Source organism: Hypanus sabinus, chromosome 15, assembly GCF_030144855.1.
Source record: "Hypanus sabinus isolate sHypSab1 chromosome 15, sHypSab1.hap1, whole genome shotgun sequence".
Lineage (NCBI taxonomy): Eukaryota > Metazoa > Chordata > Chondrichthyes > Myliobatiformes > Dasyatidae > Hypanus > Hypanus sabinus.
This window is the reverse complement of record NC_082720.1, coordinates 27,987,483-28,002,220: the sequence shown is the minus strand read 5'-3', so window position 1 is coordinate 28,002,220 and position 14,738 is coordinate 27,987,483. Positions and strand designations below refer to the sequence as shown.

Sequence of the window (14,738 nt, the reverse complement as noted above, 5' to 3'; positions counted from 1 at the left end):
CTGGATCTCTGAATGGTCCATGAACACTACCTTATTATGCCCTTTTTCTGCAGTTTTTATTTAGTTGGTAATTTTACATCTTTACACTGTACTGCTGCAGAAAGACAACAAACCTCATGTCATATAAGACAGCAATAACAAACCTAATTCTGATGTACATAACTCACACCACGGTCTATTCATTTGCCTCTGTACTTGAAATTCTCACCAATCTTCTGAAGTTTCTCAGCAGATACTCCTATCCCAGGTCAGTAACTTCCCCCAGTCCCACAAGTCCTTGTCAGCTCTTTCCAGTTTCAAGCCTCCCACACTAAAATTGTACTGTTGACTAAATACCTCATTCTGTAGCTTTGCATCAATCTTTGTTCAAAAGTATTCTCAAAACTTCTTGGAATATTTTAGCCATCTTAATAGTGCTTTAAAATTGCAAATAGTACTTTAAGGAAGAAGAGTCACATCCTCTGCTAAATCCATAACCATGTCTTTACTATTGTTAGAAAAGACCAATTTCAATACCCTTAAAGGCAAGCATTTAATCTTTTATACTGTGCAAATTGGCGATCATCCAAATTCTGATAAACATGCCATAAAGGTCTATTGATTTGCCTTCTGCCTGATGATCTACATATATTGGCTCAAGAGTAGCAACATCTAAATTATAAATCCAACCTCCCAAATCCTTTAATAGCCTCTGCAACCTCATCCAGCTTCACATTTTATCATTTATGTTCCACTTACTATCTAACTTATTGTTGTGAGCATCCTATACTAAAATGGTTTGTCTTTTATACTCTCTAGAGCTTGCACTGTAGTACGTTAATGTATTAAACAAAAAGGTAGAAATCAATAAAACTTTTATTCTGGACATTCAGACACTAACACATGCTCTAACCTAAAAAAGTAATTTAGCAACTTAAGTAGTTCTCAAATTTGACCAACATATTTGACAATATAAAAACATGTTAAATACAAAACATTAAAAAATCATGGATGCTGCCAAATTGCTTGAGGATGAAAAGATAGTGAAACAACACATGGTTGTTTCCTTCCACAATGGCTAATCATACAGATGCTCAGATGCACAAGTTAGCCAAGTTCTCATATTAACTACTGGTCTTATTCACTGCACACTTAAATGTCTGCAAGTCCAATGTAACTCTGCAGGCCTTTAACGCTAAAATGATAGAAGGCAATGACTTTACTTTGAAATTTTAAGCAACATACTGCTAACAACAGCTTATTTAAAGTGAATTGGATCAATGTGTCTCCTATGTTTTACAGTGCTTTCAGTAACTGAAATTTATTTTAAAGGCTACTTGAAAAAGCATGTCTCTTTGAAAAGAATGTGAGAAATTATGACAACCCCTTAAATCTATGCAGCAGACAGAACTTGAGCTGGAGAGTTCCAGTCCTTCCCCATCCCAAAGCAATTTCCAGTGCAAGGTATCACTGTACATGACAAGTCCCAGGCTTTTAGTATTGCCTCCTGTTTCATACAGTTCATTATGTGCAACAGTGCATGACAGGAGAAACAGCTCAAGACAGAATAGTCACAGAAAAGGACAGTACAGAAATAGGCCCATCAGTCTATCAAGTCCACATTGAACTATTAAAACTGCCTACTGCCATCGACCCACACCCAGAATCCAGACTCCCACCATCCCAGTACCTATCCAAACTACTCTTAAATGATTAAATTGAGCTTGCATGCACCACTTGCGCTAGCAGCTCGTTCTGCACTCTCATAACCCTGAGTGAATTAATTTCCCCTCATGTTCCCCTTAAACTTTTCACCTTTCACCCTTAACCCATGACTTCTTGTTGTAGTCCTACCCAACCACAGTGGAAAAAGCCTGCTTGCATTTACTCTATCTATACCCCTCATAGTTCTGTATACCTCTATCAAATCTCTCAATCTTTTACGGTCCAAGGGATAAAGTCCTAACCTATTAAATCTTCCCTTATATCTCAGTTCCTCCAGACCTGGCAACTTCATTGTAAATTTTCCTGGTATTCTTTCAATCTTATTTACATCTTTTCTGTAGGGTGAGGACTAAAACTGCACACAATACTCCATTGACTTATATAACTTGAAGTTGAAAACAATCAATAACTAATTCACGAAACATCAACTCTATTCCTTTCCATAGATGCTCTGTGACCCACTGAGTTTCTCCAGCATTTGTATGTTACTCTGGATTTCCAGCATCTGCAGAATCTCTTGTGTGAAGGATCCAATATTGTTTCGTGGCCATAGTCACTTTCCCAGATACTGGTAAGACCATCTTCATTCTGTTTTGTTGTAGTTAGGGAGAAGCCAGATATCAGTGAGAATATCTGAGTTATTGACAATGGTCATTCACAATGCAGAAGACTAATTTTCCTTTGTTATTCATGGTTAACACTATAGACTACTGGAGAGTGATGTGAACTTCATAGATGTAAAAAATACTATCCTAGAAATAATGTCACATGCTGAACACTTAAGCACACTAAGAAACAATTCCCAAAAATTCAGTTGTATAAGTGTGGTGTTTCAGGTGGGCTTCTCACCCAAAAGCAAGTTTTCATCATGAAAACAAGAACTTCAATGAGTCTAACCAACCAAATACAAGGTCATTGATTCCAGCACTAGGTACGTCAATAGGCTGGCTAGCTTTAATTTCTGAATTTAACCCTTGCTCAATGTCTCTTTCAGAACTTCTCCAACCTTAGTGAGTCTAAAGTCTGCTTTCCCCAAGCAGATGGCTTTCTCCCTCCCTTCCCCCCAATTCCACTCTTCCAACTTATCAACTTTCCCCATCCCTCTCTTTCCCCACCTGATTCATTAATCTTATCTGCCTTATTTCCCCTCAGTGATGGAGTAAGCCGAAGAAAGGTCTTTTCGCACACAAGATGGGCAATACGTTTTACAGCAAACAATCTCTGGGGTTCATGCACAATAGAACTAGTTATTGATTGGGCTACTGTACATGATTAGTTATAAGCACATTTTGACATGACACAACTTCTAGCCCCCGAATTGAAGACATAATTTCTACAATCATCATCTCACTACCAACCAAACTAGGAAAGGCTTAAGGTTGACAGCTGGTATTTACTTGCAGCCTTACAATATTACAGAGGCTCTGGAAATCTAGCTGATACTTGGCTCATCTATGTTTTGTACAAGTTTGCAGTCAGTCAGGTTCAGCCTTACTCAATGGCCCAGGAGCTGGATGCCAGTGAATAGATTTTGTAAAATTTCACTTATATAACACTGGATGGCATTTTTTCCCCAAAAGTGTTGCATCCTCAGAGATTCTTTGTGGCTATGATAGAGCACTTGAAGCTGAACATAAATATAATTTTGGACTAATTGTATCACATAGGAACTTGGAGAAACAGGAAATTAACTTCTATTGAATACAATGCATTTAATTGCATAATGATGCTGATGCTTTGCAATATTTCAAATAAGCCAAAAATATTGTTGATATTTGTTTGTTCTCAGTATCCAACAATAATCAGCCAGCATTGATGGATTCCATTTGCCCTGATACCGTTTCTCCATGACTATGATGTCCTGGTGAAACCTTTCACCATGCTGGTCACTGGCAGCTTCAAGATTTGCAGGGAAGAAGTCTAAACGGGAATGCAAAAAACAAATCTTCAGTCACATGCAGCACTTCAGGATTTTATGTACTTGAAGCATGCAGTCAACCAGTTGCACGTAGTTTGCTGCTCTTCAGTTGGCAAGAAAATTTTCAACAAATTCCTTGAATGCCTTCCATGCGATTTTCTCCGGTCTCACTATAAGTTCTCTGAATTGCCTGTCATTGAAGACCTGTTTGACTTGTGGACCAACAAAAATACCTTCTTTAATCTTGGCATCAGTTATTCTGGGAAACGTGTGTCTAATATCGAAAACCTTCATGGAAATTTGTGTAAATGGTGGCAGCAGATTCTATCCTTGCAGTCTTGAACCCAGTAATTCTGCTTTTGCCTCTGACAAATGCAAATCTCTGACCAGGTCATTTTACTCAGATTGAGTCAGCAGATGACACTCATTTAACATAAAGGGTTCAAAATCTGTATAAGTGTTGTGTTCCTGGTGCATGTATCATGGCATCTTCATCTGCCTCTGCAAGACTGAATGTCTCTGGTAACTTCGGTACTGGAAGACGATTGTCATGTGGCACAGGTCTCATGGCTGAAGAGAGATTGGGGTATTCAATAGATTTCTTATTTTTAGCACAGAAATCGACACACCGGTCGGACATAAGTAGCAGTCTCTTAATGATCCTTTTGCTCTCACCATATCATTGGGACAATGACAGCATTGACCTCCGAGTACCCCTGAGCCAAGTGCTAATATCGATAGCGCATGTTGTGCAACAAATATGAGGAGCCCAGGCTTTGTCTTGGTTGCCAATTTTGCACCCAAAGTAGCGTTCAATCGCTTTAACAAGAGGAGGCATTTTTTGTCTTTTGAGATTTAAGCAATAACTCATCACAGCTATTACAAAATTTGTGAAACATTTTGCTATCAAAAATACATCTGAAAATACAATTACTTTATTATAATGAGCACACACAATATGCTATGCGTGTAGAATATGTGCAACGGGAATTAATGCAAGCTGATATACCTGTGTGTGATGCTTTTGTAGCCTTTCTAAAACTTGTCCCACCATGCATCACCCACCCTGCCTAAGCCTGCTTGGACAAAATAGAAAAACTCAGATTACATTGTGGGGAACATTTTAATTGGCTTGAAGTATGAATAGAAATAACAAATGTAGACGTTTTCCAATAAATGGTGCATTATAGGGAAATCTCATGGGGATTCTTGAAATCAGCAGCCCAAAATCCATAACGTACACTCCAGTATTCAGGAAGCAAAACCTTTGTTGTCCAGTGTTATTTTAAGTCACCGCTGAAGTGCAAGGGTGACAGAGAAGCCAAAATAGTTGGATTTCTAAAATACAGAGCACACTTGAGAAAAAGATCAGAACACAGAAACAAGGCATAATGTAAAGCAAAGAAATAGATCTAGTTTCCAGGGATTGGAAGTGATGACTCAAATTGGCATAAAGAGGTATGATGTGGTGTTCCACAGCTATTGCTGCTGGGATTACTGTTCATTATAATTTACACAACAGGTTTTAAGTATTGATGGGTGGGTAGAGTAATGTATTTGGCTTAATATAGAGAACTGTAAGAAACTACTGCACAGGAAATCAGCAGCAGCCTTGCAGCGTGAGCACATAATCGGCAAATGAGCTTATGTATATGTGAGTTTTCACATTTTAATGATACAAATAGGGAAGGCTATAAACTCAGTGCATGTTTCTAAATGAGGTACAGAATGAAAGGATCTGTTGTTATAAAATGGAAAATCATTAAAATAGGACATAAATAAAAGCCTTTGGCTTCATTTCAAAACCAGTACAATTAAACAGCAATGAAGCTGTGCAAAATCTTTTTAGCACATTGGTTAGTCCACAACTATCGATTATTCTGATCACTGTGCTGTGCCTTGAAAAAGAATTCAGTCCCCACAACTATTTTCACTTTTTCTAAATGTAAGCTATATTGAAGTCGGATTTTCTAGCTAATCTACAAAACATTGTGCATTATGTCAAATCAAAAGTTCCAAACCTTGTGAACAATTTACTAACAATTAGAAACCAAACATTTGAAGCTGAAAATGTACTCATCCAATTGTAATTACTACGCTAACCTTTCTCAGGTGCAATATACAGAATTACCTTTACCAACTCACCCAATTTATTGATGCAGAAAATTGGAGGATCGCCTGTTTTCAATTAATTCATAAGAATACCCCCCCCCCCCCACCAAACAAGGTCCAACAGCATGGTAGATTTTCAACCAACCAAACCAAAATGAAGACAAGAGCATTTTAAGGTAAGTCAGGGAAATTATAACAAAGCATAAATCTGGGGAAAAGTGTAAAAAATATGAAACCACACCCACACTGCTTAGGTCAGGCTGCCCCTCAAAACGTAGTCACCAGAGAAGAATGACACTTGTAAGAGAGGCTACTGTGACAGCACAGTCACTCTGAGTGAGCTGTAGAAGTCACCATCCCAACTGTAAATTATCATGCTATAGGGATCCTTTCAGCAGCAGGGATTAGAAATCTGGTCAGGATTGATGGGAAGATGAATGCTGCTAAATAGAGAGATATTCCTGGATAAAAGCCTGCTAGCCTCTGCCAGAAAGCTTAAACTGGGGAGGAAGTTCATCCTTCAGCAGGACGATGACCCAAAGCACACTGCCAGAGCACCATGGAGTGGCTTTAAATGAAGAAAACTGATGTCCTTGAGTGGTCCAGTCAGAGTCCTGATCTTAACCCAATCGAGTATCTCTGATAAGACCTCAGGATTGCTGTCCACCGTTGCTCCTCAACTATCCTGGCACAATTTGAGCAATTTTGCAAGGAGGAATGGGCAAATCTCACTCCATCACATTGTGCAAAGCTAATAGAAAACTTATCCAAAAAAACTACTGGTTGTAATAGCTGCGTGAGGTGATTAAACTAAGTACAAAGAAAAGGGGGATGAAAACTTATATGAACGTTTAGTTTTTTATGCTTTATAATTTTTTTGGGCTCTACTGTGAAAAACAAAGGAAGTGTGAAATGTACATATAAAAACTCTCAGTTAAATTGATCAAATGGTTGTAATACTCATTTATGTGAACAAAGGATTGGGGGTTGAATACTTTTACAAGGCATTAAGGAGACAGACAGGCGGTAGATAAGATGCAAAAATGATCCACTATAATGATTTCAAAACAAGTTTGTCATAACTGTAAAAGAATGAATGAGAAATAAAGCTCTGTGTTCAAAAACAAAAAGGCTGAGGAAAGAACTGACAGTTCTCTGGATGGTAGAGTAGCACTGTAAGTACTGCAACTGGCTGAAAGCTCCAACAATCTGAGTTCAATTCTGAACTCCGGTGCCATCAATGTGGAGCTTGCACATTCTCCCTGTAAAGATGTAGGCTTCCTCCCACACCCACAGATCCACTGGTTATCACAGTAACTGGCTACTGAAAATCATCCATGGTGTAAGCGGCTGATGGGAGAATCGGTGGCTATTAATGATTAAACAAGAGTGAATAGTTTACAAGGAAATATAGCTGATGGGTATGCAGAGCCCTGCATGGATTTGATGTGCCAAATGATTTCCTTCATGAGGTCTGTAAGAAATGTGAGTCAACTTGATATACAAATGTAATGACAATGTTTTTATTTGGGTAAAATATGTGGAACTTCTATCAAAAAGAATAACTGAAGTGAACAGCATAGATGCAATTAGGCCAATGCCAGATAAAAATGAATAGATTGGAAAGAAGTAGAGGTATAGCTTAAACACGATAGTGTGGATCTGTTGAGCCAGATGGCTGGTTATTGTGCAATGCTTTATAACATTATCCATGCTCTTTCAAAAATTGTTTGGATAAGAAAGCTAGCTGTCCTCCCTAGGTACAGATAAGTAACTTCTACTTGCATACTAAAGCAATGCAGGTTTTATCAAAATGAAGTACGCTTTAAATATTTTTATTTTCAGCAAGTTCTCTGAAGTTCAGGTTTAAATGTTATTCAACCATACATGAATGCCAATGGCTATAGCTGAATGAAATAGCGTTGCACTGGGGCCAAGGTGCAAAAAACACAACCACCAATCATACACAGCCCAAAGTACATTTTGCACATGCCAGATAGCAAGCACATAAACAATTACAAGCACATAAGAGAGCAGTAAAATGCAGTTGCACAAAAAAATCATGCAAGTCTCTGAGTTATTGAATGCTGCAGCAGTCTACAGTCAAACATAATAAAGGTTTTCTTATGCTGAGCAAACAGTGAGGGCAGCAGCTCCGAATCCAGCATGGACATCTCAGCACATTGTCTCCGGCACCCGACTCCAACACCTTGCCCTGGGTGACTACAAGCAGGCAACACCACAGCATGAGGGCTAATTCCTGCTACGACTGAGGCCACACAGCTTTTCCTCCATCTGCCCACGCAGTTCACCAATAAACCAATGAACTGGACTTGCTGCAATTCACACAACCAATGTCCAAGGGTCTTGCAATCACAAGAAAAGTGACTAGGACGATCACTTGCTGTTAAGGCTGCACACCTCCTTCGCGTACCAATGCCTGTCAAAAGCAGCATCGCAGTCCGCACGGTCCAGATCTCCAGTTTCTCTGTCAAACACCTCACTAATGGGGTAGACTTGCAGTACTTTAAATTTTTAATGTCCAGCAGGGTTTTGCGATCATAAAAAAGCAGCTTAAAAAAAGACAATGACACCTTTGGTTGACCCCATAGAAGCTACTGCATCTGAGTGCATCGCTATTTTACCAGAAGGAAACATACCAATGTATATTCTAACTTTATTTTGTTTTTTTTGGGGGAGTCCACAGAAAATAAGGCAGTAAACTTATTAAGATATTCAGCATGATCAACAGTACATAACTAGACATCCCATCAGTAGTTTGCAGACAACAAACAAAAATCTTACATGGCAATTCGTATCTGCATTTAATGAAAATGAAAAAATATTTTTTCAAACACCAAAACAAAATCATACTTGGTTTAATACTTATCCAATTATAATGATAAAAAGCTTACAGCTTCAACTGTTGCCTTTACTTCGAAGCAGCTCAAATCAAGTGTCTTAAAACTTGAAAAATAAGTACCTGCAAAAAATGCAGCAATAATTGGAACAGATTTGTTTGCTGGGAAAGCAGCATTTTACAATTGTACAACTACATTTTGCTCAAGCACACTCTTAAACTGAACTATTCCCAGTAATAAGTATTATCTATTATTGTTATTTGGGTTTTGCACAAAGTTGATAGAGTATGAGCCGGAGTTTGGATCCTTCTGTAACAGGAAGTTGTCAGTGGACAGGCCAAAAGGTCGCAGAACCATGTTGCCAAGATCTTTCAGCTTGCCTACAATAAAAAGAAAATAATCTGTAGCGTGATTCTTCAAGTTAACATGAAAGGATTTAGCCTGCAGACAATTAAAACAAGATCTTATTTCTTTGAATGCTGCACAAATGCATGAACAAATCATTCCATTGTCAATAAACAAGGCAGCACTGCTACAGAGTAACTCCGCAACGAATTGTCCAGAAGTACAAAGTCATCTTGAGAAGATGCTGAGCAGTACAAAAGGAAGCAATGCACTGGACCGAAGTTCCACAAAAGGTGATTACCTACTAAGGTTTTGTGCAATTGATTTACATCATGCTAGTAAGTGCAAACACGCAAGCAACAGAGCTTAAAGACTAAGAAACAGTTTGCACATGGAAGCTATCATTCTGGAATTTGGAGTTGAATTGGCAACAAAACTGTTAGGAACTTTCTGATGAACGCAGAACTCCACCTAACGTGGAAAACTAAAAGCTACTCCATTTGATACCCTGATCCTTCACAATCCAATTTTTTTGCAATCTCAGCATACTCAAAGAAATTCATATAAACCAGGAAGCTATCAGGTATATTCCAAAAATATGAGAATAAACAATCAGTCTTCTCAGTCAAAGTAATGTCTCATGACACCTGGATTAAAAACGATCATGGTTCTGCCTCTGACTAACTTTATGTCCTTTGCTAGGCATTCTTGCCAAGAAATGTGAGTATATAGTAAACCCCTTCCAGGTCGCAAAAGCTGCAGGTTTGCAACATCTTGGCAAGTACATGGCAAATCACATTTGGTTAGGGCCCTAAAAGTACTGCGAGCATTCATCAGCCTATTTTCCACAATGACTGGACTGGTGAAAAGCAAATAAGACTTGAAGATACGGCACAGAAACATTTCTTTCTTCTTCAGAAAATGAATTTAAATCTTTCATATCTCTTCTTTCATTTAAATATGTTTTATATTTAATCTCTGTTAAATATGTTTAACAGTGGTTGTAAACTTTATGCACTTTAAGTATAAATATGATTGTTTTTTTCTTGAGTTGAAAGCATATCAATGGACCAGCAACAGTGTTAAAGTATTAACTATCTAGATGAGACACTCCGCAAATTGATCATAAAACTCTAGAGTGTATAGAGCACAATTTAAATCAGCCAACCCAAGGCCTCCACTCTAGGTAAGTTGAAGTACGATATGCATTCTGTGTTCTAACTACATAGTATGGAATTGCATTTCCTCATGCTGTCTCTTGTTCTTCATTCTTAAGCTATCAGAAACAGGTTACTTTTATTAATCTAACTCATCTATGAAATTAAGTACCTTTATTAGACATGCTGTTGGTATTACCTATTAAAAGGATTACAAAGGCAACATCTCAAAATAACTGTATTTCTTCATCCCTGATACTTCCTTAATAAATCTCTAATGAACAGTCCCAAAAATCATCTAAATCCTTTCTGAACGATACAGCTACTGTATCGCCAGTCCGTGCACATCTCACCTTTAGCCATCTTTCCCATGTTTCAGTACAATTCCAAGTTCTGCATCGTTAGTAAATTTCAAAATTGCATACTTCATCCTCAAATCTAAGTCAGTCACAATAAGTCCTTTCCTAAATCCCAAATTGAAGTTGTATCCACGCTGGTACAATTCCTGATACCCCATAGGCTTCTCAAAAGCTATTGTACTAAGACTTGATAGTCATGAAAGACTTTACTTATGTCAGCTCATGTCAATCACCATAAACGTGTTCTTTAATTATAACTTTCCATTCTTGAAAATAACTGTTCTACATTATGAAACACCTTTTCAATGGCCACATCCACAAAGTTAACTGTACAGACCCATATCCACTACCGCACATGGCCTCAGATCAAAACAGTGAATTCCCCAAAAGCTAATGCATGCCAACCCTCAATTATTATTCTTTGTTTGTCCAAAGCACTCTTGGTGTTCTTCTGAATTACTTCTAAATTGACTTTCCTTTTTTTTTGGACCTGTTTTCAATATTTGCAATCTTCCTCCCACATTCAAGGGTAATTATATTGTGATTCTCAATTGCTACAGCAACCCAAAATGCTCATTGACTTTTATTTTAGATCACCCAGTATCACGGTGCTGTTCTTGTTTACTGTATCCTTTGTAATGTCCTGTATCTTGATAACGTTTGATGAAGACAGCCTTTTGCCTCAATCAATTCATGATAGGGTAATTGAACTCCTTCATTATCAATAATCTATAGCTCTTGCAAATCTGCTCTTCTGTATCCTTCCTATTATTTGATGCCTTTATAGCCACAAGAGATCTGTGTTTTGATCTATTAAGGAGATTGTTTCCCCACTCTGATCTACTCTGCCCTGTGCTCCCCAAATAATACCAGACAATAGAATACCTCCACTTTGGATGTGCAGAAACACAAAACTTTTTTTTAAAAGGACAAGTGTTGTAGTCTGTTAACATGGTAAGATAATATTCTTCTCTTTCATTATGCAACACTATTAGTAAACAAATACTGAACTAATTTTAGTTAATGAAACTGAAACTCTCACACAGGTATTCCTCTAGTAATCAAATCAAATTTAAATAAAGCAACTAAATCCACCAATGTATGCAAAACTATGGTATCCTTCAAAGCACGTACATGACAACTACAAACTATTTGTTTTACTGAACTCAAAAGAGATTACATCTTCTGTGTACTTAACTGAATCAATGTAAATTAAAAAAAACAAATTCCGTCCTTGAATAGAAAACATGCTTTGGGAACTCTAAAGCATGACACTTACTGAAAATAAAGCTGCCATTTAGCCAAATCATACCATAACTAACTTTTTAAACATTTTTCTGAAACCAACAATTTTATTTGATTAGTGAGTGGAACCAATAACAAAATATATTATTCCAGGTACATTTTTGAGATAAATGCACCTGTTGGTTAGGTATTAAATCAAATAAGATACAGCATTCCTATTCCTTTTTTTGTTGTTCGTCGCAAAATAATTTCTTCCCTCTCTCTATCATTTTTAAATTGCCTGACTCAAAGCTTCAAATATTTTCCCAATACTACTACCAAATGGCTGCTAGGAAATTATGATTAAAGCAGATTAATTATCTAAATATGTTAATTCAGATAGGAAAGATGGGCTTTACTACTAGTCCAAGGACTCAAATGTTGACAGAACTGTGACTGTTATCTAATATGATAAGGCAAGTGAACGACATTAGTGCAATGTGCTATTGGGATATTAAACTCCAAAACATTTCCTAATTATTTCTTTCTAAAGAAGCTGCTTAGGCTGATGAATGTTTACATTATTTTCTATTACTAGTGGTGATTAGAACTTGGAACCCTTAGGATTTATTATTTCTCACTTCTTTTCTGTAAGAGATTGGTCAGATGTTGTTTCACAAAAACTACCTTGGCTGTGATCTGCTCACCCATCTGATATCATGGATCAAATCCACAATCTTTAAATGCACCTAACAGCACAATCTGTGCATTTCATGTGGGACCTAATTAGTACCAGCCTCAGAAGACACAGACAATAACGCAGGTTGGATTTCAGTAAATATACACTTTTGCATTAGATGAGGATGGAAGGTGAAAGTTAAAAGCATCTTGGCAATAAAAACAGATGCATATTTCATGTGTAGACAGGCTTCACCAAGTTATATCTTAATTAAGAAACCCCATGGCCTCCTCTTGTGCCACGATGAGGCCACCCTCAGGGGGAGGAGCAACACCTTATTTCCTGTCTGGTCAGCCTCCCACCTGACACCATCAATATAGATTTCTCCTTCAGGTTAAAAAATTGTTTCCCTCCCCCCTTCCTGCTTCTTCTATTCCCCACTCTGGCTTCTTATCTCTTCTCAATGACATATCACCTCCCCCTGGGTCCCCTCCTCATTCCCTTTCTCCTATGGTCCACTCTCCTCTCCTATCAGATTCCTTCTTCTCCAGCCCTTTATCTTTCCTACCCACCTGGTTTCACTTATCACCTTCCAGCTAACCTTCTTCCCCTCCTCCCGCCTTTTGATTCTGGCATCTTACCCCTTCTTTTCAAGTCCTGAAGAAGAGTCTCAGCCCCAAACAATCACCTGTTATTCATTTCCACAGATACTGCCTGACATGCAGAGTTCCTCCAGCATTGTGTGTATGAAACTGTTATAGTGTTAAAATATGGGATTGAAAACTCAGTTTAGGTTAAATGGAATGCGAGTTTGCTGAGACACTGGCAACAGGACACGAATTATGATGAGAAAATGAAGTTTATGGCGAGGAAGCAAAGCAATGGCTTTCAAAATTAATTCAGGGGAGGATATTAAGGAACTAGACTGGCATCGTAGAAGCGGTGACGGGTGTTGTTGGCATATAGTTGGAATATTCTCAAAAGGAGTTGCTTAGAAGAGAAGGAGACTGTGAATAAAATCAAACACATTCTCAAATGAATTTGAAAGCACAGTAGGAGGAAGGAACAAAGGCATTGCAGGAGTTGTTCTGACTATGATCAGCTAAGAGCAAAACTAAGAAAGGGCGGTCCCATTCAGCTGGACGACAGCTCTGACCCATAAGAGAAGGCTTGACAAGTCAAAAATTGCATTTTATTTGTATGGGCATGTTCAGCAGTGATAAAGAAGCAAAGATAGTAAGAGCTACGCCATGCAGTCAATTTCAGACCTCAAACTTGACAAGTTGTTTCATAAAGATAAAGTCAATATTTAATTTTATTGAGTGAGTATCCACTTTTTGAAATATGTAGAAGTATTATATAAAAGATTTACAACCCACAACTTGTATATGGAATACAACTTTAAATAATTCAAAGTGCTATGGTTTCATTTCCCTGTAATAATTTATTGACTTGAAAAATCATTTATGTAAAATACTTTTATATAATATTAGTTTTAACTGAAAATTATCACTAGAGGTATTGGGACATGATAATGATACATACCTAGCATCTCTTCTTTCATCTTCTCATTTCTTTCTTCGATTTGTTGCGGTAATCTCTACAGAGGAAATGAACAAGACCTAAAGTTAGCAAATAACATGAACTCCTAACAACCATTCAAATGTGAGTGATATTTACCACAATAATAATAAAGTAGGTAAAATGAATTAATATACCTCAGTTGTCAGATTCTCGAAATTATCAATCTTTTCTTTTCACTGGGTACCATCAATTAACCTTGGGGAACAGGTAGGTGGGTAAGCCACCTTTTGAATGACAGCAGTTCTAATGTCCTCATGGAGGTATAAAGTTAGGGCTTCCAGGTTTCACAAGTCACAAATAGCAATGAAGAAACAGTGATGATGACTTCAAGTGCAGCCCTGCAAGTAGGGTATCCTTGGAGGTAAAGGTGGAGGTAGGGGGTGCCTTACCATTTCAGAATGGTAAGGGTTAGCAAACCAGCAGGTTGTTTTTTGTCCCCTCCCAATTGTCACTCTCATCTTCTATTTAGAATTCAACTCTTGGTCTATGCCAAGGGGACCTGATGAAAATGAGCATCAGTGAACAATTATTGTTATTTGGTAGCACTGTTGATGACATCTTCCTTCATTTTGCTAATTGCATTGTGATGTCAAATCAGATGAATTGTTCTGCTTTTAAATTCCTATAAATTGTTCAGATTAAGATCTGATGTCTAATTGAAGTCACAAAAATAACAATGATGTGGACAACACATCCAGACTTCTCATTACTCATTACCAATTGTGATTGGTTTGTTTAAGCCAACAAGTTGCTCTGTTGTTTAAGAGAGGCTCCAAGAATTAGCCAGGAAAACAT

At 37.7% G+C, this 14,738-nt stretch overlaps 1 protein-coding gene across 2 annotated transcripts in view; it reads right to left on the bottom strand.

Moving 5' to 3' along the window:
- Positions 1-4,726: 4,726 nt before the first annotated feature.
- The window catches only part of ttc1 (tetratricopeptide repeat domain 1), a 45,168-nt gene continuing 35,156 nt past the window's right edge, over positions 4,727-14,738 (bottom strand). For both annotated transcript variants that reach the window (XM_059990144.1, XM_059990143.1), the window contains exons 7-8: positions 13,905-13,959; positions 4,727-8,975 (exon numbers count right to left, since the gene is read on the bottom strand). In XM_059990144.1, the coding sequence (XP_059846127.1) occupies positions 8,839-8,975; positions 13,905-13,959 (192 nt within the window). In that variant the 3' untranslated portion in view covers positions 4,727-8,838. The remainder of the gene's footprint in view (positions 8,976-13,904; positions 13,960-14,738) is intronic.